The 27,991-nt window shown below is 43.0% G+C and overlaps 1 protein-coding gene across 1 annotated transcript; it reads left to right on the top strand.

Moving 5' to 3' along the window:
• The first annotated feature begins 421 nt into the window (after nucleotides 1-421).
• LOC112249691 (ras-like protein family member 10B) lies at nucleotides 422-27,613 on the top strand. Its single transcript, XM_042320161.1, has 4 exons — nucleotides 422-512; nucleotides 2,172-2,371; nucleotides 18,463-18,587; nucleotides 25,288-27,613. The coding sequence occupies exons 1-4, from the start codon at nucleotides 422-424 to the stop codon at nucleotides 25,559-25,561; spliced, it is 690 nt and encodes a 229-aa protein (XP_042176095.1). The 3' UTR covers nucleotides 25,562-27,613.
• The last annotated feature ends 378 nt before the right edge of the window (nucleotides 27,614-27,991 follow it).

Genomic DNA, 27,991 nt, shown 5'->3' with positions numbered 1-27,991 from the left:
CCAACACATTATCTCTGAGCTGTACCCACTAAATCTATAAGCTGCCTAGAGTGACTGGGGAGGGTGGATAAGCTAAACCACTCAATTCTATGGTTGGTTTGTTGACTGGAACCCAAATCTTGTTTGCAGTGCTCAGTCTTACCAGCATTGGGTTGAAAAGCTTCGATACATTCATATTCCTCATACCACGCACACAGTATAGGGGACTAAATTGAGCAGCCTGTGAAGGATGGCATGATAATGTCTTCTCTGAGAATCTTCAGGATTTGTTATTTGGTATTGAGGTGTAGTTCTTTATCACTCACAGAAACTATCTTCATATTGTTGACACTGAAGTGTTATTACCATAATTATAATTATTGGACCCTTGCAAATTTACTTTGCCACTACCAGTGTGTATGATATTGATCAGGCTGTAATAATGAATGTCACACACAAGGAGCTGGCCAGCAATGCTGTGTTATCAGAGCAGTGCAGCTGGGCCTGGAGTGATAATTACGAGCGGATCCGGAGTCAGTGCTGATCAGTTTCATTCTTTCTCTCCACACTGCAGCTGGCTGTGGACATTATCACTGATATTGACTTCATCCTCACTGTGGTGTCTCTTACCTGTTTGTGTGTGCGCGTGTGTGTGAGAGAGAGAGTGAGAGTGGCGGGGTTGTATGAGGTAAGGTTTATAAAACACATTGTTTCTGTTCAGTGCCTGAACTAAGCTACAGGACTGTTTCTCTCGCACAGACGGGAATATGTTCTGGGATTCATCCGTTGTCATTGAGGAGTTTACCACATCAGTCACCGGCTTAATTAATAAGTGCATCGTCCATTTCCACTCAACAGTGACTGTATGTACATACATATCCCAACGAGAAGGCATGGACTACAGGCAACATCCGCACCGAGCTAAAGGCTAGCGCTGCTGCTTTCAAGGAGCGGGACACTAATCCAGACACTTATAAGAAATCCCATCAATGCAGGACCAAGATAGAATCCACTACACCAGCTCTGACGCACGTCGGATGTGGCAGGGTTTGCAAACTATTGCGGACTACAAAGGGAAACCCAGCCGCGAGCTGTCCAGTGACGCGAGGCTAGCTTTCACTTGGAGGCTAGCAACACTGAACGATGCATAAGAGCACCAGCTGTTCCAGATGACAGTGTGTTCACGCTCTCCGTAGCCGATGTGGGTAATACCTTTAAACAGGTTAAACTTCACAAGGCCGCAGGGCCAGACAGATTACCAGGACGAGTACTCATGAGCATGCGCTGATCAGCTGGCAAGTATCTTCACTGACATTTTCAACCTCTTCCTGACCCAATATGTAAGACCTACATGTTTCAAGCAGGCCATCCAGCTAGCAATGAGTAAACGGCCCAGAAGTGGCCCTCTTCTGGAGGGCCGGAACTGATTGTGTTTTTTTGTCACAAACAATGAGAAAATATAGAAAAATCGATAATGGAATGTTAATTATATTAATCAGCCCGTGTAATCATCTGCCAGAGAGTAGCCCCAATCAGCCTGAGCCCCAAATAATACATTTGGGCCAGATAACTGACACTGGAATCGGCCCAAGCTCAATCCCCACATCCTAGCCATAAGTAATACTGCTGAAAGCGTCCCACACTCGGGCCACATGACGTCGGCCGAGTCTGACTCTCAGTCGAGTGTCCCGACTCTGCCGGAATCCACTGTGCTAGCTGGGCACCATAGTCCCTGTGCCCAAGAATGCCAAGGTAACCTGTCTAAATGACTACCGTCTTGTAGCACTCACAACTGTAGCCATGAAATGCTTTGAAAGGCTGGTCATGGTTCACATCAACACCATCATCCCAGACCCACTCCAATTCTCATACCGCACCAACACATCCACAGATGACGGAATCTCTATTGCACTCCACACTGCCCTTTCCCACCTGGACAAAAGGAACACCTACAGTATGTGAGAATGCTGTTCATTTACTACAGCTCAGCGTTCAACACCATCGTGCCATCCAAGCTCATCACTAAGGACCCTGGGATTAAGCACATCCCTATGCATCTGGATCCTGGACTTCCTGTCGGGCCGCCCTCAGGTGATGAGTGTAGGCAACACCACATCTGCCACGTTAACCTTCAACTTTGGGCCCCTCAGGGGTGCATGCTTATTCCCCTCTTGTCCTCCCTGTTCATGCAGACTGTGTGGCCACACACAACTCCAACACCGTCATTATGTTTGCAGGGGACATGAAGGTGGTGGGCCTGATCACCAATTACGATGAGACAACCTACATAGAGGAGGTCAGAGACCTGGCAGTGTGGTGCCAGGACAACAAATTCTCCCTCAACAGCTCTGTGCTGCTCTGCAATGCAAAGACGTATGAGATGCATATCACCGTAAATGTTGCAAAGCTAATGGAGATGGCAGACTGACCATGCAGCGCCCTTAATTGTCTGGCTGGCACCAAACTCCTTCACTGTGTACCACATGAGTCGCGTCATCCAGGCTAGCTGCATAAAGGCCTGTACCTAGAACACTTTGATGGAAATAAATTCAATTAATACATTAGGTTAACTGTCACTATTTTAGGACTTTGGCAAATCAAATTATTTTACAGAAAAATAAAGACATTGATGCCATGAACTTTGAAATTTGTGTTGCATGTATTTCAAGTGATTCGCTGATTCTGTTGGACACATTTCCTACTGATAATTGTGAAGAACTGTTTTGGCATGACCATTTTCTGTGTAGGTTGGTCGATATACTTTTACTGATTTAATTGACTTTGACATCATTGAGCTTTACATTAACCTCACTGAAGCTATATTGTAAATTATAGTCTATTTTTAATCCCCTAAACAGCCCAAAATATGGAATTGTTTCGTTTTTATTAACAATGAGGTGACTTAAAATTGGTCGATGCAACAAGAACACACTGTGCTCACCTGGATCAGTTTATTGAGTGTCTCTCTCGGCATCCATCACTGAAATGACAGCACGTTATTGTCAACCTCACTCGCCACTTGTTTCTGTGAATTCATGACAAATGAATTCAAGACAAATAGTGATGTTTAATTTGAGGCTAAATATTAATGCAAGGGAATCATACATTTTATTACCACTGTTGCTTTAGGAGCAAGTATACGGGATGTGCCTCATATTAATGGTGTAGTATAATAAATCATGTGCGACAGCTTAATTGCCACCCGAGGTATTGCTATTGATAGGTAGCCATGTTTCATCCATCCATCAATCAATTGTGCGTCAGCCTTACTCAATGGAAGTGTAAATGCAACATGCTGCCTCTTCATTGGAACCTCCTTTGAGGAAAAACATTGAAATATAAATTTGGTAGACACGTCACCGTCCATCATTCGTGCTCCAATTAGAAGTACCTGCCCTCTAAATGTTTAGCTTATTACACAAGATCTAAGCACGACTGTCACGGTTATTGGTAACACGCACATAAATACATGTTAAAGGTGACAAAAAGCGTACACATTAAATCACGCACCTACGCACGCACACACATATACACACAAGGCACGCGCACGCCTAGCAGACACACCAGTGCGCAGGGGAGATGCATTTATTTCATGCCCTTGCAGCAGTGGGTCGTCTGTCTCTGTTTTTGGATTGTTTTTCCCCTAAATTATTAACTGTGTCTTCTGTCATCGTGAAGAACAGATTATGCTCATTCATTCCAGAGCACGTGGGAATATATCTGCAGCTACGGGGCTAGTGAATTATAGCGTGCCTCTCCAATTAGCTTTGGTGAGCGCATGGATTCAGTTGTATTGGTGCATCTGCTGGAGAAGAGTGAGAGATGCGAAGAGAATAATTGTACAGACTGAAGAACCGCAAGAAAAGCATTAATGGCCTAGTTTAAATTGAGAAGAGTCATACAGTGAGTGGGATTTTGTACCTGTGGAAATTACGAGGGCGGATTTTGCGCCCCCTCGTAGTGTAAGAGGCTGTGGGAGGTTTTTCCCCAAAATTGCGAACAGTTTTTTCCTCTCCCTATGGAATAAGTAGATGCGTAATATGTCTAATTTCAGGTGACTGTTATGTTTTTTTAAGTACTCTAAATTGGTTTCAACCGGGAAATATTATACACTCACGGCTAAGGGACCGTCTTAAAAGTGCAACCAGCAGAACCTAGTGTTTACAGGAAATGTTTGTCTCAATTAAATGATCATTTTTTCCCCAAAACATTTACATTTTGAAAAAGTTATAAAGTATGAATAAGCCTATCATCTTCCCCTAGGATTTTTTTTCTGCAGGGGTGACAAGGGTAGGGGTGGGGGAGTTTGGGTTGGGGTTTAATAGAATGACTATGACAATGTCACTTCTGGTGACTTACAAAAATATATTCTACTTCAATATTCAATTATGTTGACACCATCTGAAATATAACTGATGCGGGCCACTGCACTGTAGGGAGATGAGCAAGCTGTGGCTGTACACTCATGGCTCTCATTCAAACCCCTGCTTGCGCTGTTTGTTACAAATATATATGTTGTAACTTGCCATTTTTTTATGAAGTTAAGTCTAACTTTCAATACCTTCCTATCCATATGAGCTACAGACCTACAAACAAGTGTGGTGGTTTTCTATACTTCCCATATGAAAGGTAGAGCTTGGCTTGTTGCAGATAAAATGCTGTGTGTGATGACAGTGCACATAATAAGAACTTTTGAGGCTACATTCCTTGTGTACCGAATAGAAAAAATAAAAGTTAAATGGGTTTCCATCGCAAAACCATCAACTCTACTGATGGTTTTATTACAAAATGTTGTATTATATAGCGAATGTGTACACTCTGGTGATTTAGTCAACAGCTCGCAGACACAGTGCGGATATAGCCTACATGATAAGATTATTATGGACAAAATAGCAGCGATATTTTTATTTGTCAAACGGCAGCCAAGCATCAATCGTCATGTCACCAGAATAAGACCCTTGATAGTTATTGGAAAGGAGCATCAAGCTCATCACCGTGCACTTTCACCACCCTGTGAAATTCATCATAACTTGCTGTATTTCATCTGTAGCATAATAAACAGCATGCTTTCCCAAGTCGTAGTGGGAGGACCACGCAACATATCATCACATGACTCCAAGTTTATTTCGATATGATGGTTGCTATAGAAATATTTGCAGGTAAAAGCATTTCCACTGCCATTTCTCACATAATTAATTTTACAGACACAAAAAGGTCCCACCTTGTCTAGCGTATTTTGTTTTGTCAACATTTGGAAAGTTTACCGAGAAATTACAGTAACTGTTTCCATCAGGCCTGTCATGACTTTTATTTATTTGACATGTACTTTGCATAAATAGGTTGAATGGAAACCTGGTTAGTGTTGTGATGAAGGCCACTGATGAAGGACATGGCGTCAATCATTTATTAGCTGTTCAAATAAAATACAGATTTTTTTTATGGCAATTTTTTGTGGCCAACACATCAGGAAAGTGTTAGTTACATAGGGCGGAGAGTGGATTAATGAGCTATAATTACTGCCAGGAGCCAGGCAGACAGTCTCCATCACCCTGGCCGGGCTCATGTGGCTGGGCAACTGGGTGCACTCTGGAACAGTATGGTAGATTGCCCAAATTGGGAATTTAGCCAGGACACCGGGGTAAGAACCTATTCTCTTACGAGAAGTAGGCTTAACATGTTAAACTATTCAATATCCAGAGAGTCAAGACACATTTTAATGGCCCTAACGAAAGATGGCATCCTCCACAGGGCAATGTCGTAGGCACAATACCCAATCAACCCCTAGAACCCATGCCCTCAGCACTTGTGGAGATTAAAGCTTGTGAAGATTGGTATACAGATGTAGGATCTGAATTTGAGCCAGTTTACTACAGCAGGAAAATAATCTTGCAGCAACAGTTAATGTGAATTATTATGTGTATTATAATTACTGGATATTTTTTGTAGGGGTTGATACATTTTTCCTTGCGGCAAATCAAGCCCGACATTTTAAAGTGGAAATTACACATTTTAGAAGTCTTTTTAAACTTTGAATACACTACACGTTTGCATTTCCTGCAGTGCAGGAACATTGTTAGCCACAAAAGAGTGATCAAATTAAGATCTACATCTGTAAGCAGTATGTTTAAACTTCCACTTAGCCTATAAGAGGGCAAGTTGGAGCTATTGCCATATTGCTTATACCTGTCAAATCCACTCAGATCTCTACAAGTGCATAGGGTGTATGGGATGTAGGATTGGGCTGTATACCACTTACAGGAACATTTGGTGTGTAATCCCACATTTATAACCATATAGGATAGGCGACACAGTTAATTTCATGCAGAGGCAAGCCATCATTTGGGGTGAAGGGATTTAATATTGCAGAGTGGTAATAAAGTTACCTTAAATTTTGAAGTGTTAGTTTTCATATGTGGAAAGAAGTGAAAGGCGCTCAACCAATGTGAGTAAAGATGCAAAACAATTATTAGATCAGCATAGAAAACTAAAGGCGCAACGCTTGCTCACTACAAAAAATATTTTTTATTTCGGGGCTTCTTCAATGGCTTTCATCAAAACGATGACACAGATGGAATGGGCAAGTACATACAAGGTCAAAGCGTGACCAATTTAGATTTTATTTTGGGAGCACTGTGCGAAAAAAATCCAATAAAAATTAAATGCGTAACAATATTTTGCTGCAACACTCTAAATGGCTCAAACAAGTCAGGCTGAAACTCACCTCTCACTCAACAGGCAGGCAGCACACGGTCTCTCAGCATGCACTCAACGAGATTCTTCCAAAACAGCAACGATACTGTTTTCCATGTTGCATCTAAATATGAATCCACATGTTTCCTCTATTATATAATATTAGTTTGTTGATCTTGCTCTTTGCAAATTGAAAGTTAGTTAGTCTAAGGAAGCTGGTATGTGCCTAAAGCTAATCGCTAACTAGCTAACTGGCTAGCTAAATACCCTTTAGCTAAATGTACTAGCTAAGGCAAAGCAAACGTTAGCTCTTGTACAGGTTACTACCAGTGGTGGTCTATATCAGCATGTTGTTTGTGCAAAGAAATGTTCTAAATCAGATAGCCTATTCTAAAATCTTTGTCTAAATGTAACATCTTTGCATCTATTCAAATGCTATTAGGGTCCCCTGAGAAACAATGACCAGCACTTTGATTCCTCCCCTGTCATTACTCCTACCTGTTAATTTGTTGTCATGCCAAACAACACCATAGAATTAGAGTAATAATTATATTTTTATGATTCCAACAGTTCACCCAAGTGTTTTGATCTATATCGCAAGTCAAATGGCAATATATTGTTGAAAAATCACAATTAGATTTTTTTGCCCATATTGCCTAGCAACCTGGTTACCTTACCATTATGCAAACATTTGGAAAGAAAGGAAAAGGATATATTCTTCAAGAGATGTGCTGTAAAAGCAAGTAGGATTCATATAGGCCCAATGTAGGCTATATCTCAATCAATTAAAAATATATATTTGTCTGGTGCTCCTAAAATGTTTATGTTAGGAGCACCAGTGCTACCAATGGACATTCATTTCGAGCCATGAGAACATAGATAATTGGAATAAGGGAAGACAATGAGCAAGGAAACTATTCAACCGGCAGTGCCAATGCGAGGTGTGGCTGTCAATACAAGTAGGTCCACAGGGTAAGAGGTACAGTTGTCAATGGCTCCACCTAGTGGAATATATGTTAAATATGCATAATATTGAAAATAATTTAAACCATCTGGATATAGAGCTACAGAAAATGATCTGTATGTGAACAAATAAACCCAACTGTAATATCATAAATATTTGCAAAAAAAATACAATGGTAGGAAGTTGGAAAAAATGAAAGGTGTACCTTTTCATAAGAGCTCTAAATGAACCCACCACACTTGTTTGTAGATCTGTAGCTCATATGGATAGTGAGTTATTGAAAATAAAACCCATAACTGGAAATAAACATAAAATCAGTGCAATGGAAAATGGAAATTCTAATGGGTGGACTATGGATGAGGGAGGTATGTGACCTAACACTAAGTGGTTTTACAGGTATATGTATTTTGGATAATAAACTATTGAAAATTAGATCTGTACTTGAGCAAATAACCACAGCTGTAATAGGATAAATATTTGTAGAAAATCAAAGGGGAGGAATGTAGAAAAAAAGGTATACCTTTCATAAGAGAGGCAAAGGAACCCAATGCCCTTGTCTGTAGTTCTGTAGTTCATATGGATAGGAAGGTATTGCAATTTAGACCTGTAACAAGAAATATGCCTATAAAATCAGAGAAGTGATGATCTGGAAATATTATTAATATAGCATGGATGAGGAGGTCAGTGACTTCACATGGATAGGAACCTTCAAATATAGCACCCTTAGTAAGAGAGGTAACTAATTAAATGGGGCCTTCAGCGACTGGAGGCCCTGTGCAGTGTGTGTAATCTTCATATAGGTCTAACCCTCCTGAATGGGAATGCAAACCCTTTTTTTTTGTTGCTTACACACAATCACTATTATTGCACTTTTGTGACGGTCCCTAAACCACGGAGCGCAAGAAAACAGTATATTGCCTCCTTTTTGGCTCTGTTAAGGGAAGAGTTCGACTACCGGTAAAAACAAAAGATGCACCTTGCTCTCTACCATAACTTGATTCTAGATATATCACTCTCATCATCCTAGGACCTTCTGTCGGAGAGCTATTGACGAGCAAACTGAATAAAACAAATTTACTGCTGTCTTTTGATGACGGAGGATTGTTTCGACCTTTCTTTTCCAAAATAAGGTTTAACTAATGCCATACTTTAAAAAAATAGTGTTTACTTAGAGTTAAAAGAACTGTGGACTTTGACCCGTGTCAGAACAGCAGCAGCAACATTCACAGGACACAAAACAGCTGCGAGGACAATCTTTGTGGAGTTGTAAATTGGTTTGTTGTCGCTGTCCATGGTGCTGATGTTCCAGGAATGGTGGAGACGCTAAGTATCGCCGTTATTGGAGCTCCCGGAGTCGGGAAAACTTCCATAATCCGTCAATTTATTTATAATGACTTCTCAGAGGTTTACACTCCAACCAGAGACAGGTATGTGTACAGACCCTCTGTAATTTTGAACGGTAACATGTACGACCTGAAGATTTTGGATGTCCCGCCAATTTCGTCGTTCCCCTCCAGCTCGAGCCAGGTAAGATAGAAAGTAACCTTCCATTTGGCTTTCGAATTGTTTTATTTAGTAAAGGGAATAGCATTCTCTAAGGGTTAGCGTCATTGTCTTTGATTTACCCTTTGTCAGAACCATTCCTATAGGTTTTCACAAACAGTTCTCAAAACTAAAACTAAATGTGGGCGTCAAGCCCCTCGAAAATAGTTAGAGCGCAGAGACATTAGGTTACCATCCATAAATGCACTGACAGCTCGCGCGGTTCTTCAAAGTAAACACATCCTTTTGATTTTTTTTTCATAATCCGAAGCCACTTAGAGCAGTAGTTGCTATGGAAACTTGATTTATGACTTCAGTGGCAAGCCTAGGCTATAGGCTACATTATGTATTTGGTGTTTTAAAACACACACACACACACACACACACACACACACACACACACACACACACACACACACACACTCTCTCTCTTTCTCTATCTCTCGCTCTCTCTAGACTCCCCACTACATGACATTGCCTTACCACTCTCAGGCACAAGGAAGGACGTTTATGTAATATTGAATGTATTCATATGTTCTGCTTCTATGACTTCATAAGTACGTCCTTATTGGCTATTTGCTCCTAGACCCCTGACCAGAGCGCACCCAGCTGCCCAGCCTCAGGGCATATGAGCCTGGCCAGGGTGATGGAGACTGTCTGCCTGGCTCTTGGCAGGCCTGAGGGGAGTGATGTGTGCTCTTATCAGAGGATGGAACTGGAAGCACAAGTGCTTTGACTTTGTTAGATCTGGCAGACAGATTCACAGCCCATAAGTGCTACAATTCCACATTGAATCATCAACTCTGAATAGATGGCAAATGGTTTAACTTACTGCTGACAAAAACAGCATGCTTCAACATAATCACTGTGTTATAATCAATGTATTAAGTGAGAAAAAGCAGATTTGGAGCTTCACTTAGTGACCTTATAAGCTATACCTCCATAAATATGCTCCTGGCGATAGCAGGGAATGTCAGATGAAACACCATAGTTTCAATTAAGCACTTTTTTCATTGACTGCCAGTGGTTTGATCAACATATTTTCTCAAAGATGTTCTGCTTTCAGACATGACATGCACCAGTTTCCTGCTCTCTGTATCTCCTTGTTCTCTCCTCACCTTAGATGAGTGACATCTCCAAATACAATAAGAGTACATCTCAATCAGGTCCTTGTGTCTGTTCTTGCCCTGTTCCAGAGCTGTAGATGAGTGACATGCACATGCATATACTAAAAAAGAGTGTGTGTATGTACATGATTGTATGCATGCTTAAGGGTGTTGCTGAATGTCTAATGAAATAGCTCTCTTGACCTCACTGGTCCTCAGGAAGCCTGTCTGTTTTTCCCTCCCTGGTGCTGCCTGCTGGGGCTCTAAATGGGATCTCCAAGGTTACTACGGAGCTGGCTGAGACTGGTGTGAAGCACTGATCTTACTGATAGTTGCTATTTGTTATTTACTGAGGGAACACATCGCAGTCATCGCCTCCACAGCAAGCACTGTATTTTTCTACACAGGGGAGCTGCCACTGAGAAAATGAGATCAGGCCATGGAGGAGCTGGTGCAGCCGACCAGAAAGCCCCCTGAAGTGGGCATGCACTGTGTTTCCTGTAAACATAGTCTACGATCCAACACACGGAGGAGCAAACAGCCTCAACCCAGCCAGGCACAGCCAGCAGGAGAGCAGGGGAGAATTCAGGATTCTTGCAGTGTCTAGGAGAGAGAAAGCAAAGAGGAGAATATGACAACAATCTCTTAGTATGTGTTAAGAGGTCTGCAGTGCACTTTATTTTCTCCAATACACGGAGCGCAGCAACACAAGCAATCTGATTTAGTTTGCTCTTTCTTCAGCTAAATGGCGCTTAACCCCCATTAGAGCACACATTCCTTCAAGTGCAAACAGCAGGGAGAAGACAGGATGGATCACATTATAGAGGCTGGGAGGTTGCGTGTGCGCGCGCGCGCGCGCGTGTGTGTGTGTGTGTGTGTGTGTGTCCATGTTAGATAGTGAATCCCCCCATGGCCTCGTCACATAAAAACATGAAACGTCCACATCTGTTCTCTGACTCCTATGGTGTACGTAATGCTGCATGAGTATTGTTGCTCCATTTCACACATTACAGCAACAGGATTCAATGCGTCTGCCTATAGATTAGTTATATCAGTCAACACTTTTATACTTACATTTAGAATATCTCAGTTGAAATGGTAGGAATTGAGATACTTACATAACAGCCTCAACCTCTTCAGGGAGTCTAGTTTAAGACATCTGTATACAGTTTTTAACCAACAGACAGAGACAGCTCTACCAGTACTTTGTCTTAGGTATAGCCAGGGAAAATCATTCGTGGAGTGCAACAAGAGCACTGCTATCAAGCAGATTGATGGTCAATTTCCTCAGGAATGGCTCTGAGAGCAGCAGCCTGACCATCTCCCCTTCTGTCCTCTGTGTTCTGTTCTATATTCCAGCCTCTGACCCACACTGGCTAGTCATTCTTTACTGACTGTGACGGGGTGGTGAGGCATTCACGCTCTCCACTCCGAGCAAGCACTCTCCTCTCCTTTTTTCCTTCCATATTTAATGAGCCAGCAGCTGGCCCATGGTGGGCTTCAGAGGGGAGGCTGGCTGGGTCAGGGTCACAGGACAGAGTGCTCTGGAACAGGGCCAGAACAGAACAGACACAAGGACCTGATTGAGATGTACTCTTATTGTATTTGGAGCTGATTGGATTAAAGCACAGTGCCCTGCTGAAGGACTAGAGGGAGTAAAGAGACTAATAGAGACTGCAGTAGAGTCTAATGGCCACCATAGAAAGACAGCTTCACTAAATGAGTTTCCTCTTCTCCTACATGGTACCCGGGTGGGGAGGAAGATGAGTACTCCTCCATGCTTATGCAACGAGGCCAGGTTTCTGTTCGGTAATTGCGTGTTGTAAAGGATGTAGTACTGTACTTGTACTTTGGCTCTGGTCCATCATTTAGACTGAGTCTGTGTTTATCTGGATCTCTTTGGGCAGCAAGGGCAGACGCCACTACATTATTTACCTTGGGGGACTCTGTTGGTAAAAAATAATTTATGTGCAGGCGGGGCTGCTGTCTGTGTTAATGTGTTACTGTCTGCATTCTCAGAGCATCTGTCACAGTTTGTCGATAGGATTTGATGATCAGATGGACTTACTGTAAGCCTGATAGTGACAATTCCTATTATTTTTTCCATCTTTTCTTAGTGTATCATATCACCATGACTTCCTCCCACACCTTTTCTCTCTCTCTCTCTCTCTCTCTCTCTCTCTCCCTCTCTCTCTTTGTCTTTCTCTGCTCTCTGTTTCCATTTGCTTATCTCTCCCCTACATATATGGAATAAAATTGACCACTTTTACTGTTCATTGCATCAGATGACTCAAACATTTAGTCTTTTTTCTGGATACGCTCTCTTGGCCCATTGTCAGCCTCTGCAGATAGGCTCTGTCACACACACTGGCAGAGCTGCCAGAGATATGTGTGTGTGTGTGTGTGTGCGTTAAAAAGGCCGAGCGCTATCATCAGGCAGCTGGAGGAGACGACAGATCAATGCCCAGTGGAACCCCAATGTTAATAATCAACCCTGTAAACACTAACAGGTGTAATGTGGCTCTCCCTTCTGTACAGCACATCAATAAGTAACGAGAAGCTCAATCCCAAAGGGACAGAAGATGTTTTATTAACATTTCAACCGTGTCTGAGATATGTCTCCACTTATCATCCATTCACATTCATGACCATGTTCTCTACTCTCTGGTGTAAAAGTTTTCATCTGACACCATTACGCTGCTATCATTGGGAGCAGTGGGATGCCAGCTCTATCAGGGCCTGGTAAAAAGTGACCCAGGACATGGGGTTGTCAGGCACTTCAAGGGAACGGGCTGAGCTGCATTCTTTTTGCAGAGGTTTCAAAGGACCAACTGGAGAAAGCAGTATACCAGAGCTCTCCAACCCTGTTCCTGAGAGTTACCCTCCTGTAGGTTTTCGCTACAACCCCAGTTGTAACTAACCTGATTCAACTTTTCAACCATCTCATATGTATACGTATATACTGTACTCTATATCATCTACTGCATCTTTATGTAATACATGTATCACTAGCCACTTTAACTATGCCACTTTGTTTACATACTCATCTCATATGTATATACTGCACTCAATACCATCTACTGTATCTTGCCTATGCCGCTCTGTACCATCACTCATTCATATATCTTTATGTACATATTCTTTATCCCCTTACACTTGCGTCTATAAGGTAGTAGTTTTGGAATTGTTAGCTAGATTACTTGTTGGTTATTACTGCATTGTCGGAACTAGAAGCACAAGCATTTCGCTACCCTCGCATTAATATCTGCTAACCATGTGTATGTGACAAATAAAATGGGATTTTATTTGATTTAATTATTAGAATCAGGTGTGTTGATAGAGGTTGGAGCAAAGCATCTACAGGATGGTGGCTCTCCAGCTCTCCAGGAGAGCCCTGCACTACACACACACACACACACACACACACAAATGCGCACACAAACATGCACACACACACGCACACACACACACACACACACACACACACACACACACACACACACACACACACACACACACAACACGTGTATTTACTTTATATCGCTCCAGTCTTGAAGCTCCTTTCCACTGCCTCTTGTCTGTCTGTCTCTCTAGTGTTATCCTATACTATTTTTAGCCTACCGAATATGGGGGTGCATTTAAAGCACCTAGATAGGGAGGGATGTGATCTTGTAGCATTACACTGCATATTGTCTATGTGGTACTTCTACTACTACTATGGTCAAGTCTTGCATTTAGCATGACTAAGTCATTCAGTTAAGAATGATATAAGAAGAAGCAGGAGAGGAACACAGATATCAGCATGGGCTTCAAACTAATATATAATTAGCAGTAGATAAACATAGGTATGTACAGTATAATTGGTGGTCTAATGTGATTGAATGTATGATAAGTATAATGAAGCATATTTATTATGTATTAAAGAGATTGAACGGGATCTTGAGCACGTACAAATTCGTAACATATTGTACGAATTGGAATTCGGTTGAAGTCAGAAGTTTACATACACCTTAGCCAAATTCATTTAAACTCAGTTTTTCACAATTCCTGACATTTAATCCTATTAAAAATTCCCTGTCTTAGGTTAGTTAGGATCGCCCCTTTATTTTAAGAATGTGAAATGTCAGAATAATAGTAGAGAGAATGATTTATTTCAGCTTTTATTTCTTCCATCACATTCCCAGTCAGTCAGAAGTTTACATACACTCAATTAGTATTTGGTAGCATTGCCTTTAAATTATTTCACTTGGGTCAAACGTTTCAGGTAGCCTTCTACAAGCTTCCCAACAATAAGTTGGGTGAATTTTCATTCATTCCTCCTGACAGAGCTGGTGTAACTGAGTCAGGTGGGTAGGCCTCCTTACTCGCACAAGCTTTTTCAGTTCTGCCCACAAATGTTCTATAGGATTGATGTCAGGGCTTTGTGATGGCCACTCCAATACCTTGACTTTGTTGTCCTTAAGCCATTTTGCCACAACTTTGGAAGTATGCTTGGGGTCATTGTCCATTTGGAAGACCCATTTGCGACCAAGCTTTAACTTCCAGACTGATGTCTTGAGATGTTGCTTCAATATATACACATAATATTTCTTCCTCATGATGGCATCTATTCGGTGAAGTGCACCATTCCCTCCTGCAGCAAAGCACCCCCACAACATGATGCTGCCACCCCCGTGCTTCACGGTTGGGATGGTGTTCTTTGGCTTGCAAGCCTCCCCTTTTTCCTCCAAACATAACGACGGTCATTATGGCCAAACAGTTATATTTTTGTTTCATCAGACTAGAGGACATTTCTCCAAAAAGTACGATCTTTGTCCCCATGTGCAGTTGCAAACCGTAGTCTGACACTTATATGGCGGTTTTGGAGCAGTGGCTTCTTCCTTGCTGAGCGGCCTTTCAGGTTATGTCGATATAGGACTTGTTTTTACTGTGGATATAGATACTTTTGTACCTGTTTCTTCCAGCATCTTCACAAGGTCCATTGCTGTTTTTCTGGGATTGATTTGCACTTTTCGCACCAAAGTATGTTCATCTCTAGGAGATCTTCCTGAGCGATATGACGGCTGTGTGGTCCCATGGTGTTTATACTTGCGTACCATTGTTTGTACAGATGAACGTGGTACCTTCAGGCATTTGGAAATTGCTCCCAATGATGAACCAGACTTGTGGAGGTCTAAAAAAAAAAATCTGAGGTCTTGGCTGATTTCTTTTGATTTTCCCATGATGTCAAGCAAAGAGGCACTGCGTTCGAAGGTAGTCCTTGAGATACATCCACAGGTACACCGCCAATTGACTCAAAAGATGTCAATTAGCCTATCAGAATCTTCTAAAGCCATGACATCATTTTCTGGAATTTTCCAAGCTGTTTGAAGGCACAGTCAACTTAGTGTATGTAAACTTCTGACCCACTGGAATTGTGATACAGTGAATTATAAGTGAAATAATCTGTCTGTAAACAACTGTTGGAAAAATGACTTGTGTCATACACAAAGTAGATGTCCTAACTGACTTGCCAAAACTATAATTTGTTAACAAGAAATTTGTTGAGTGGTTGAAAAACAAGTTTTTATGATTCCAACCTAAGTGTATGTAAACGTCCGACTTCAACTGTACGAATTGCAGAAGAACAAAAAGTAATACTTATTTTCAGGACGTAACATATCATACGAAATGGATGACGTTTTCAGGGACCCGTTTTGACTTGTGAGCGCTAATTCAAAACTACTGGCTGTAATGATACAAAACCTTTATAAGGCATCTTTAATACTCATTCGCCACTCCTTGGGTGCACTGTACTGAGGTGCTTAAACAGTAAAAGGAGATAACACTCTCTGGAAATAGGAATTGATGTGTAGGAAATGGAGAGTGGGCGGGTGAAGAAAACGCAGAGACAGAACGAGCAGAGATGGTAGAGGAATGCTGAGGTCATTTCTGATCCCGAGTCGCCTTAATTCCTCCTGGAAACAGACTGAATCAATCTGCAGGGAGAAAAGGCAATAACAGGAAACATGTACCGAATTGAATCTCCCTACTTGCTGCATTTTCTTCACTGTCAACCATTATATTTTTTGTCCTCCCTCTCCTCCTCCTCCTCATTCTCTCACTCCCACCTTTGTGTGTAATGATCTCGGTGCCACAGTGTTTGCCTCCATGGCTGATCGCACTCATTATCTTTATGTGTGAGACTCTCCCCCTGTCACACACATATGTAGTTGTTTTGTCCTTGAGCTGTTCTTGTCTATTCATGTTCTGTATTTTGTCATGTTTCATGTTTTGTTTGGACCCCAGGAAGAGTAGCTTCTGCTTTTACAACAACTAATGGGGATCCTAATAAAATAACAAAATCACACACACACACACACACACACACGCACACACGTATGCACACGCACGCACACATGCACACACGCACACACGCACGCACGCACACACACACACGCACGCACGCACGCACGCACGCACGCACGCACACACACACACACACACACACACACACACACACACACACACACACACACACACACACACACACACACACACACACACACACACACACACACACACACACACACACACATACACAGAGACACAGACACAGAGACACAGACAGACACAGACAGACACAGACAGACACAGATACACACACACAAACTCACTGGTGCTGCAAATCCCTCTAAATTAGATTAAGGCAATTATTCCCTGTCGACATGGATATGTTACCATTGTCATCATTACAGCTCACATTGATCACTATCTGCTCTCAGATTCTGATTTCTGGTTTCTGATTCCCCACCAAAATAACTTATTGACAAACTCCCTGTTTAGACTTATCTACAGAATACAGGATACATTTAGATTACTCCTCCAGTGTTATCCTGCTGATTCTCATTACTGCAATTATATTCAGATCTCCTTGCCATATTGATTTCTTATTGTCTGTTTAGTAATCTTGTGTTGGGGGTGAGTGACGGGGAATGCTTTTGCATTGCGCCATCTCACCAACTCCTCCATCCACTGCCTGTCAGCCTGGTGGGGCTCAGTCCAAAGGTTACATTCACACCCTGTTTGTTCATCCATCGCTCTACCCTCCCCTCCCCCGTCCCTCCCCTGTCCATCCACTTGCTGCTCTTTTAATCTCTCTACTTCTCTCTCTCTCCCTGAGACAGCGCTTTTCTCCCTCTATACCTCCCTCTCCAATCACCCTCTCCCTTTTCGCTCTCCCTCCCCCTCTTTCACCATCTCTCCTTCTCCCTCTCTCAGCTAGCAGAACCACTTATAGATTCCGCTCACTCAGGTAAAGCAGGCGACATAGAGAGAGAATGAGAGAGAGCTTGTGAGAGGATGAGAGTGTGAGAGAGAGAGAAACAGAGAAAGCTGGAAGGAGGAGATTGGGTCACTGTGTTATGGCTGAAGCAATTGCCTCAATGACCAAAGCAAATCACTCCCATTGTGCTGCGTCTTTTAAATATTGTTAGCAAATCATTACATTTCAATGAAGGCCACTGTTTGCCCTCCCGTCAGTGCGTACAGTAGGGCTGAGCGGCGTAGCTCCATGGGTCCAGTGTGTTTCTAGTGTTGCACTTGACAGGAGACTGGCTCTATTCCTGCTCTGCCAGGGCTTTGTTACTCTGTTTTTTTGCCTTAGCCACGTGCAGACCAGAGCAGTGTGCTGGGTCTGCATTTTGCACAAAGCAGACAGAGTCAGACAACATGTTTTCAGCCTGGTTTATACCAGGACTATCTATCTGACTGACTCAGAGATGTCTTAAAGACCCATTTGACAGCACACAATTTCAATTTCAATCTAGTGAAGAGAGCAAAACATCCTGAGAGCTTTTGAATAATTGAATGTCATCCTCTGTGGCTGCCTCTGTTAAAAAACTTGGTCAAAGAACTCCCTAGATAGCAGCTATAAGCATATGGACTATCCTCACAAGCCTTACTGTTTTAGGGGAGATTTGGGAACAGAACAAATGCTATTTGAAGATTTTTATTTTGGTTCTTGAGATATAACTCATTAAATAAATCTGTTTCACTTGTCAGATCAGTGCCAAGTGAAACAACATGTCTTCAATATCCTTCCCATCATTTGACCTTTGTGTGTCTGTAGTGAGGGATGTAGTTGTTTGTTTAGAGATCACTCATGTTTCCCCTCTATCTATCTGTCTGTCTGTCTGTCAGGAGTGGCTGGACCTGCGTTGCAGAGGGGTGCGTAATGCCAATGCTTACATCCTGGTCTATGACATATGCTGTGTGGAGAGCTTTGAGTATGTCAAGATGATCCGCCAGCAGATCGTGGAGCACAGGTAGGGGGACGCCAGAACACAGTGACACACATGGACCAGTTAGGTAAAACACATGTGGAGAGAGACATTAAACTCCACAGAAAACCAGCAGTCATATATGAAACATCCAGCGGATCTGCTTTAAGGACCGCTGTGTCCTGACACTCATACAAGACCTCAGGAATGACAGCATGCAATCACGCTGTCATATACATCAATACAAATACACATTCAATCTGTGTGAAAACAGTGAGAAAGGAGCCACTTGTGGTTTTAATTCAGTCGTCTCCCCCTGCCCAGCATTCTGACAGCTCACTAATGAGGGGACATTTGATTTTGACATTGATGGGTGAGGGCGAGTACAAGGCGAGTGAAGTCCTGATGATGTAAAAGAGAAGAAGGACAAAAGATCTCCTGTTATTCTGACTGTAGGCATCTGCACCTGCTACATTTGCATATTGATAGGAGGAATGGGTGGCCCTCATTTGTTCAGCTCTAAAGTGGTTCACCTCTTTGCAGCTCTGTGACGTAACTGGCCTTCAGACTGCAGAGCACGATTCCTTCCACTGTGCTTCTCCTGAACTTCTATGAGGTTGTCCTGATCTGGCCTGATCTATCCTGATCTGTCAGGCTGTGTGACTGGCTTGGGGACTGGCTGGGTGGGTGGGTGGCTGACTGGCTGGCTGGCTGGGTGTGGGGCTGGCTGTCTGGCTGGGTGGTTGGCTGACTGGCTGGTTAACTAGCTGGGTGGGGGGGATAGCTGGTTGGGTGGCTTGTTGGGTGGGTGGGTGGTTGACTGGCTGGCTGGCTGGGTGTGGGGCTGGCCTGTAGCAGAGCTGTCTGTTTATGGCCCATGACAGGACATGCATTATTTAGAGCAGAAAGGGATAGAGAGGGTAAATAGAGAGAAAACGAGAGTAGGAAAGGGACACGAGGGAGCGATAACAGACTGATAGATATGAGAGAGAGGGATGAGAGGGAGGAAAGCATAAGGACATGGTGAGGGAGATAGGGATGATAGAGGGATGGATGCATGTCCTCATGAATAAAATCGGAGTAATCGAGGTGTCATCCATGCTCAGGTTATTGAGATTTGTGTGGGCTAGCAGGGCGGAAGATGCCTGGGAGGAATTGCCCCTGTCCTTCTTCTGATGCTTACTCCACCCACTCCAAAACAAACACACAGGAACACACACACAATATACCTCACCCAGAATAATCCCTGCCTTGTCAGTTTTCTGTCTGTTGTTGCTTCCTGACGAAAAGCCCGTCCTTTGATGTAATTAAGCCTCTGACACACACACACACACACACACACACACACACACACACACACACACACACACACACACACACACACACACACACACACACACACACACACACACACACACACACTATTGTCTAACCCACTGCTCCTGAGACCTTCAGGCCTGAGTGGGTATTTGAGTGGATAGCAGCCTGCTTGATGTTAGGATTAATGTTTTTCACCCTACAGCCTCATTACCAAGTTGAATATAAACCTCTCAGTGCAAGTAGTTCAGAATGTGTTCATATGGATCTGGTCTGTCAACCAATGCATAAGTCATCATCACATCTCAAATAGATGCAGGGTCATCTCAAATGTACAAATGAAATTGAGGTTTCTTGTTGGTCAAGTTGTTTTTGTAGTATTGTCAATTTCCCTTTCTGTTCTTAAACATTTGCTAAACTATATGTCTTTGTATGAATTAATTATAGACTGAACAAAAATATAAACACATGTATAGTCCTGGTTTCACAAGCTGAAATGTTTTTAATTCTTTGTATTTAATTTAACTAGGCAAGTCAGTTAAGAACAAATTCTTATTTACAATGACGGCCTACCCTGGCCAAACCTGGACAAAGCAGGGCCAATTGTGCGCCGCCCAATGGGACTCCCATTCACAGCCGGATGTGATACAACCTGGAGTCGAACCAGGGACTGTAGTGATGCGTCTTACACTGAGATGCTGCGCCACTCGGGAGCACCTAATAAAGGATTCCAGAAAAGTTCCATATGCACAAAAGCTAATTTCGCTCAGATTTTGTGCACAACTGTGTTTACATCCCTGTTAGTGAGCATTTCTTCTTTGCCAAGATAATCCATTCACCTGACCGGTTTGTCATACCAAGAAGCTGATTAAACAGCATGGTCGATACACAGGTGTACCTTGTGCTGGGGACAATAAAAGGCCACTCTAAAATGTGAAGTTCTATCACACAACACAATGCCACAGATGTCTCATATTTTGACGGAGAATGCAATAGGCATGCTGACTGTAGAAATGTCCACCAGAGCTGTTGCCAGAGAATTGAATGTTCATTTCTCCACCATAAGCCACCTACAATGTTGTTTTAGAGAACTTGGCATTACGTCCAACAGCTGTAGACCATGTGTAACCACACCAGTCCAGTACCTTCACCTGCAGGATCATCTGAAACCAGCCAACTGGACAGCTGATGAAACTGTGGGTTTGCACAACCGAAGAATTTCTGCACAAACTGTCAGAAACTTTCGCAGAGAAGCTCATCTGTGTGCTCGTCGTCCTCACCAGGGTCTTGACCTGACTGCAGTTCGGCGTCGTAACCAACTTCAGTGAACAAATGCTCACCTTCAATGGCCACTGGCATGCTGGAGAAGTGTGCTCTTCACGGATGAAACCCAGACAACAAAAACAATAGAATTTTATTGATGGCAATTTGAATGTACAGAGATACCATGACGAGATCCTGAGGCCTATTGTCGTGACATTCATCCTCCACCATCACCTCGTGTTCAAGCATTATAATGCACTTCCCCATGTCGCAAGGATCTGTACACAATTCCTGGAAGCTGAAAATGTCAGAGTTCTTCCATGGTCTGCATACTCACCAGACATGTCACCCATAGAGAATGTTTGGGATGCTCTGGATTGACATGTATGACAGCATGTTCCATTTCCCGCCAATATCCATCAACTTCGCACAGCCATTGAAGAGGGGTGGGACAACATTCCACTGGCCACAATCAACAGCCTGATCAACTCTATGTGAAGAAGATGTGTCGCACTGAATGAGGTAAATGGTGGTCACACCAGATACTGACTGGTTTTCTGATCCACGCCCCTACCTTTTTTTAAAGTTATCTGTGACCAACAGATACGTATCTATATTCCCAGTCATGTGCAATCCATAGATTAGGGCCTCATGAATGTATTTCAATTGACTGATCTCCTTATATGAACTGTAACTGAGTAACATCTTTGAAATTGTTGCATGTACAGATATGCATCTATAGGGAGGAGGTCAGAGACCTGGAAGTGTGTCGCCAGGACAACAACCTCTCCCTCAACTTGATCAAGACAAAGGAGATGATTGTGGACTACAGGAAAAGGAGGGCTGGTTACGCCCCCATTCTCATCAACAAGGCTGTAGTGGAGCAGGTTGAGAGCTTCAAGTTCCTTGGTGTCCACATCACTGTCATGACTGTTGTGTGAGGATCAAAATGGGTCAGATCAGCTTGGCAATGAATGGCAATAACCAGACCCTCTCTCACCCACAGGGGGGGACATCTCACGCCCTGTTGTAAATCAAGGAGAGAGAATATCCCTCTCCAAATTCACACAGGAATATTCCTTTGTCTACAGAGACGTTTCCCGCCGAAACTCTAACACGTTCTAAAGCGAATTCTGGAACAATATTTCTAAAATAGAAATTGGGAATGGTCAGAGGCGATCTAATGAATAATAATGTTATATGGGTTGTTATTTTGTGATGTCATTAAAAAGGTCATAAAGGAAATACTGTAACTTGAAAGTATATACACTACATGTACAAAGTCTCAAACCTTAACATTATATATGAAATATGAACAATTATAAAAGTATTTTGTGAAGATAGGAATGTGATTTTAGGAGCCATAAGAGATAATTTGTCTCCTATAAACGTTTCACTGTAAGTAGCCACGCCCCAAGTGAGGTCAGAGAGCGTGTCAGCCTGACGGAACCGTACCTTCCGACCAGAGTGCATAAATGGATTGGTAAAGAAATGAACATTCAGAACAGAGAGGCGTGTAGCTGCACCTCACGTCCAAAGTGGTTTGAACTCTGAATATCAACATGAGGTAGAGACGATAATGTCACCTCCCGGACAATCACTGGTACCTAAGTAAAGTATCTAGAAAAGCAAATTTAAGTGGGACCATTCTACTACTCTTCAAACCAACGTATTCTACTACTCTCATCACCACTGAGAACCATCTACACGGCTGGCTAACCTATATTTAAATATGCAGCTTCAGGAGCAAATGGAAAGTAGGATAAACTCTGTAGTTCTGTTCAGGACTACACAACAAGTCAATGGATAGAGGAGAGCAACAGTGGAAGAGATGGGTGGGGACCCCAACCCAACACCCCTTTCTAAGTAGGCTTGGTTCTGACATAGATACACGGCGAACGAAGACATTGCCATGTAGATACATTCATGATTTCTTACTCCAAACGGGCAGCGGTTCGTGTGCAAAATATATGATGACTGTGAGAGTAGTTACTAAAATGTATCAACGATGAGTGTCTCTCTCTCTCTCTCTCTCTCTCTCTCTCTCTCTCTCTCCCTCTCTCTCCTTTGTAACAAGCCGCCATATGTTGTGTCAGTCCGCTAGGGACCTTTTTATTAAGTGTGTATGTTTATCCTGTGTTATCATTTAGATAGCTAGTAAATAAATAATTAAACCAATTTGTGTAGTACTGAATCATAAGTAAGGCTGGGTTTTTTGCAGATGTTAGAGGTTGTGATTAATACATTGACTGTTTTACGAATGTGATAGGTAAAGAGTTTAATTCGGGAGATGGTAACACTTTAAACAACCGCTTTCATGGTGCCCCAAATTCCTAATGAGTTAATTGTTATATGATTAATTTAATTGGGTAACAATTAAACATAGTTAGTTGATTAGATAAATAACAGTCATCAGATGAATGAAAGTAAAGTCAAGACATCGCCAACAAACTATCATGGTCCAAACACACCAAGACAGTTGTGAAGAGGGCACAACAACGCCTAAAGATTTGGCATGGTTCCTCAGATCCTGAAAAAGTTCTACAGCTGCACCATCGAGAGCATACTGGTTGCATCATCGCCTAGTATGGCAACTGCTCGACCTCCGACCACAAGGCGCTACAGAGGGTAGTGCGTACCGCCCAGTACATCACTGGGGCCAAGCTTCCTGCCATCCAGGACCTCTATACCAGGTGGTGCCAGAGAAAGGCCTTAAAAATTGCCAAAGACTCCAGCCACTCTAGTCATAGACTGTTCTCTCTGCTAGCACACAGAAAGCGGTGCTCTGTACAGGTACCCCCTGTATATAGCCTCGTTATTGTTATTTTAGTGTTGCTTTTTTATTTTTTACTTTTGTTTATTTAGTGAATATTTTTCTTGACTTTTATTTTTCTTAAAACTGCATTGTTGGTTAAGGGCTTGTAAGTAAGCATCCTATGGTCGACACCTGTTAAATTTGGCGCATGTGACAAAAACAATTACATTTGATTAGATTTGATGTTGCGTTTATGTTTTTGTTCAGTCTAAATAATATTTTTGTGTTTTGGGGAGGGAGTCTTGTAAGTATGTGTGTCTGTCTGTGTTCTTCCATTAAATCATTACATTTTCAACTCAACATGCTAGCATTGAATCAAGGTCTGAGCTTATTGTTCACAATAGCATTACTGTCAGCCCCACTTGAATCATCAATGCTTTAGCCCAGGTTGCAGCCTGCCATACATCTTCCCAATCCAATGTTCCGTGAGAAACATTTCCCTCTACATTTAGTCTCTGTCGATACAAAGTGTGGAGGGAGGCCCCTAGGGCCCTAATGCTCTGATCCACCGCCACACACCTCCAATCCAGGCAGAGGAATCAGCGCACACACACACACACACACACACACACACACACACACACACACACACACACACACACACACACACACACACACACACACACATACACACACACACACACATACACATACACATACACACACACATACACATACACACACACACACACACACACACACACACACACACACACACACACACACACACACAACACACACACACACACACACACACACACACACACACACACACACACACACACACACACACACACACAGACACACACACACACACACACACACACACACACACATACACATACACATACACACATACACATACACACACACATACACATACACATACACACACACACACACACACACACACACACACACACACACACACACACACACACACACACACACACACACACAAGTAGACACTGCACAAGCCCCCGCGCGCACAGAGACACACTCATACTGCAGTAATCTTCACACACAAACACCCAGTGACCACTCTGGAAGGTGTCTCCAGTCTCCCAGTCACGCTACTGACCTTCACGATGTTAAGAAGAAGAGGGGGGAGAATGAGAAGGCTGTCTTACTCACAAACCAGGGGACTCTTCATGTCAATGCAGTCACCTTTAAATTTGTATTCATACACAGGATGTGTGGAGAATAGAGATTATGTGACTGGGATTTCTTTGCTGCTATTGCACCACATACAGTATATGTTGGCTAACCACAGTATGCCTGTTTGATTGCAATTCTTTCTCACCGTTATCCTTCTTCTCTCTATCTCCATTCCTTCCCGTGTCCCTGTAGGGAGGGCAGCAGCAGTGAGGTTCCCATCCTGGTAGTGGGAAGTAAGAGGGACCTGCAGCGCCAGCGCTTCACCCCTCGCAGGGCTGTCTCTGTACTCGTCAAGAAGACCTGGAAGTGTGGCTATGTGGAGTGCTCTGCCAAGTTCAACTGGCACGTGGTCCTGCTCTTCAAAGAGCTGCTGGGCATCGCTGTGGCGCGCGGCATGAAACATAACCACACCCCTGGGATCCGCCTACAAGGGGCACTGCAGAGGAACCGCTGTGCTGTCATGTGACCCATTGGATTCCCCCCGTTGTAGGTTGAAGTTGCCCCTAGGCACTAATTTGGGGTCAGTTTCACTTTTCCCCCAGTAATGGCTAAGGCTAGGGTTGAGAAAGGGGAACAAGATCCTAGATCTATACATAGGGGAAACTTCACCCCGGAACAGTTCCTCCCCACCTGCAGTGTGTGCAAACCCACATTTTCATCCGCTGTCCAGTTGGCTGGTTTCAGATGATCCTGCACCTATGCCAGAGCCATAAGAGCCTCCCAGTCACACCTCAGGGTGAATAATAGGTACATGGAGAAGATGACTTCAATGTAAACGGCTGGAAAACACACTGAGGCCTCCTGCTTTACAGAGCTGATTTTCTTATGAGGTTTATGTGACTCCTGCGCTGTAGCTACTAGGACTGACCTTTGGCCCAGTATAAGAAGTACATCTTTATCACCTATCGGAACACTCCAGTTCTGTCTCAATGTTCCGATTGAGAGAAAGAAAGAAGAGGAAGAGGATGAAGAAGAGGGTTTGTTAATGGATTTAGAGAAGTGGAGCAGCTATATCACTTCCATAGCTCTGGTCAAAGTTAGACACACAATTATCACCACACCACCAGGTGTGGTACCGAGCTCCCCGGATCACAAGGCAACAGCTCCTCATACTGATGGTTATCTGTTGGTTTGAGAGCTTGGGGACTGTGTGCATCTAGTGGAAATAGGTACCATTACTAACATGACTGGATATTTCCTCTCCATATTAGCTTATACATGTGAAGGAATGCAACTTCTTTAAAAGTCTTCCTTTTTCAAACCGTGTGTGGTAATGTCATGTGAGGTAGACAAATGCCCTGGCTGTCGTACATGAAATTGCATTATTCTAATGGCGATAGATGTAGAGTAGGAAAGCCTAGGTTAGAAGGGTAGTGTGGTAGCTGGTAAACATAGGTGAGTCAACAAGATAGATGGCCTACTCTTGGTTTACCACATGCACATCCTACATGCAGAATATTACGAAATGCTCTGAGGCCAGGTTGAGTGGTACTGTAGCAGGACCAGAAACCCTTCTTAAGACAACATAGTCCTCCAGAACACACCCACTAAGCAGTTAACCATTTGATGTCTTGCAGGTCACTTTTTTTCAAGAATTAAACAAACATTCACTAACAGTCAAACATTCACTGTTCGATACCATTCCACTTATTGTCACTAATTGTGATTGTTATGAAATCGTAGTACTGTCACTCCCTCTTCTCATTTAAAGTGTATTGTTTAGAGGAGGATATGAGGTTTTCTTGCAGCAAAAAACACTGCAGTCGTTAATCCGCTCCCTCCCTCCCTCTCCTCGTCCTCTATCTGTGTGTTTCTGATGAATACATTATATCCATGGTGCTCTGGGGCCTGCAAGGCGCTCTGGTGCAACCTGAAGAGGCAGTGGTATAGACATGAAATGTGAGGCGGGGATAGTGGGCAGGGGGTGTGGTTTTGGCGAATACGTGGGATGATTTTGAAATGCTTGTCATGTTATGCACAGGTTGATTGCCAGGCAATGGAAGAAGAAAAGAGAGAGGTAGTGACTGTTGTGGGGAGCAATAAGCTGCAGAGCACCTTGACCAGCCAGACAAGCTGTCTCCAACCACAGACATCCTGCGCTATACTAGAACACCTCACATAGAATGTATAAAACCTCCCTCCTCTTGGATATACCCAGACCACACACAAGGTAGGAGACACCCATAGCATACTATGTATTGGCATCCTACCACTCAAACACGCATAATACTTTCTGCAAATTTCAAAGCAATGTCTGAATTGTGCAATATATTTTTAATGTTTGAGAACGTGGTAAAAATGTGTCCTATGATTACAGACACCCTGTGACAATGTTTGCACTGAAAATGAGTACCTGTACTGTGTATACGTACATGCATCATTGATTTGCATGCTTTTGCTGCCAAGCTAGAAGGTCAGGGTTTAATTGCACTGGTGTGATTATGTGTAGCTGTAATTATTTACCTGTGTGTACACTATATATACAAAGTATGTGGACATCCTTTCAAATGAGTGGATTTGGCTATTTCAGCCACACCCATTGCTGACAGGTGTATAAAATCGAGCACACATCCATGCAATCTCCATAGACAAACATTGGCAGTAGAATTGCCTTACTGAAGAGCTCAGTGACTTTCAACGTGGCACCGTCATAGGATGCCACCTTTCAAACAAGTCAGTTCGTCAAATTTCTGCCCTGCTAGAGCTGCCCCATATGCAATGCCAAGGAGTGTTGTAAAGCTCGTCACCATTGAACTCAGGAGCAGTGGAAACGTGTTCTCTGGAGTGATGAATCACCCTTCACCGTCTGGCAGTCCAACGGACAAATCTGGCTTTGGCGGATGCCAAGAGAACACTACCTGCCCGAATGCATATAGCACTAGCTGTAAAGTTTTGT

The sequence above is a fragment of the Oncorhynchus tshawytscha genome, linkage group LG04 (genome assembly GCF_018296145.1).
Source record: "Oncorhynchus tshawytscha isolate Ot180627B linkage group LG04, Otsh_v2.0, whole genome shotgun sequence".
Taxonomy (NCBI): Eukaryota; Metazoa; Chordata; class Actinopteri; order Salmoniformes; family Salmonidae; genus Oncorhynchus; species Oncorhynchus tshawytscha.
The sequence above is the reverse complement of the archived record's forward strand: the minus strand, read 5'-3'. Positions and strand labels throughout refer to the sequence as shown.

Coding starts and splice junctions, on each gene's coding strand:
- LOC112249691 (XM_042320161.1), top strand. CDS start 422: ATGAATGTCACACACAAGGAGCTGGCCAGCAATGCTGTGTTATCAGAG. Junction 513..2,171: donor TAATTACGAGCGGATCCGGA/GTCAGTGCTGAT, acceptor CTGTTCATGCAG/ACTGTGTGGCCACACACAAC. Junction 18,588..25,287: donor CAGCAGATCGTGGAGCACAG/GTAGGGGGACGC, acceptor GTGTCCCTGTAG/GGAGGGCAGCAGCAGTGAGG.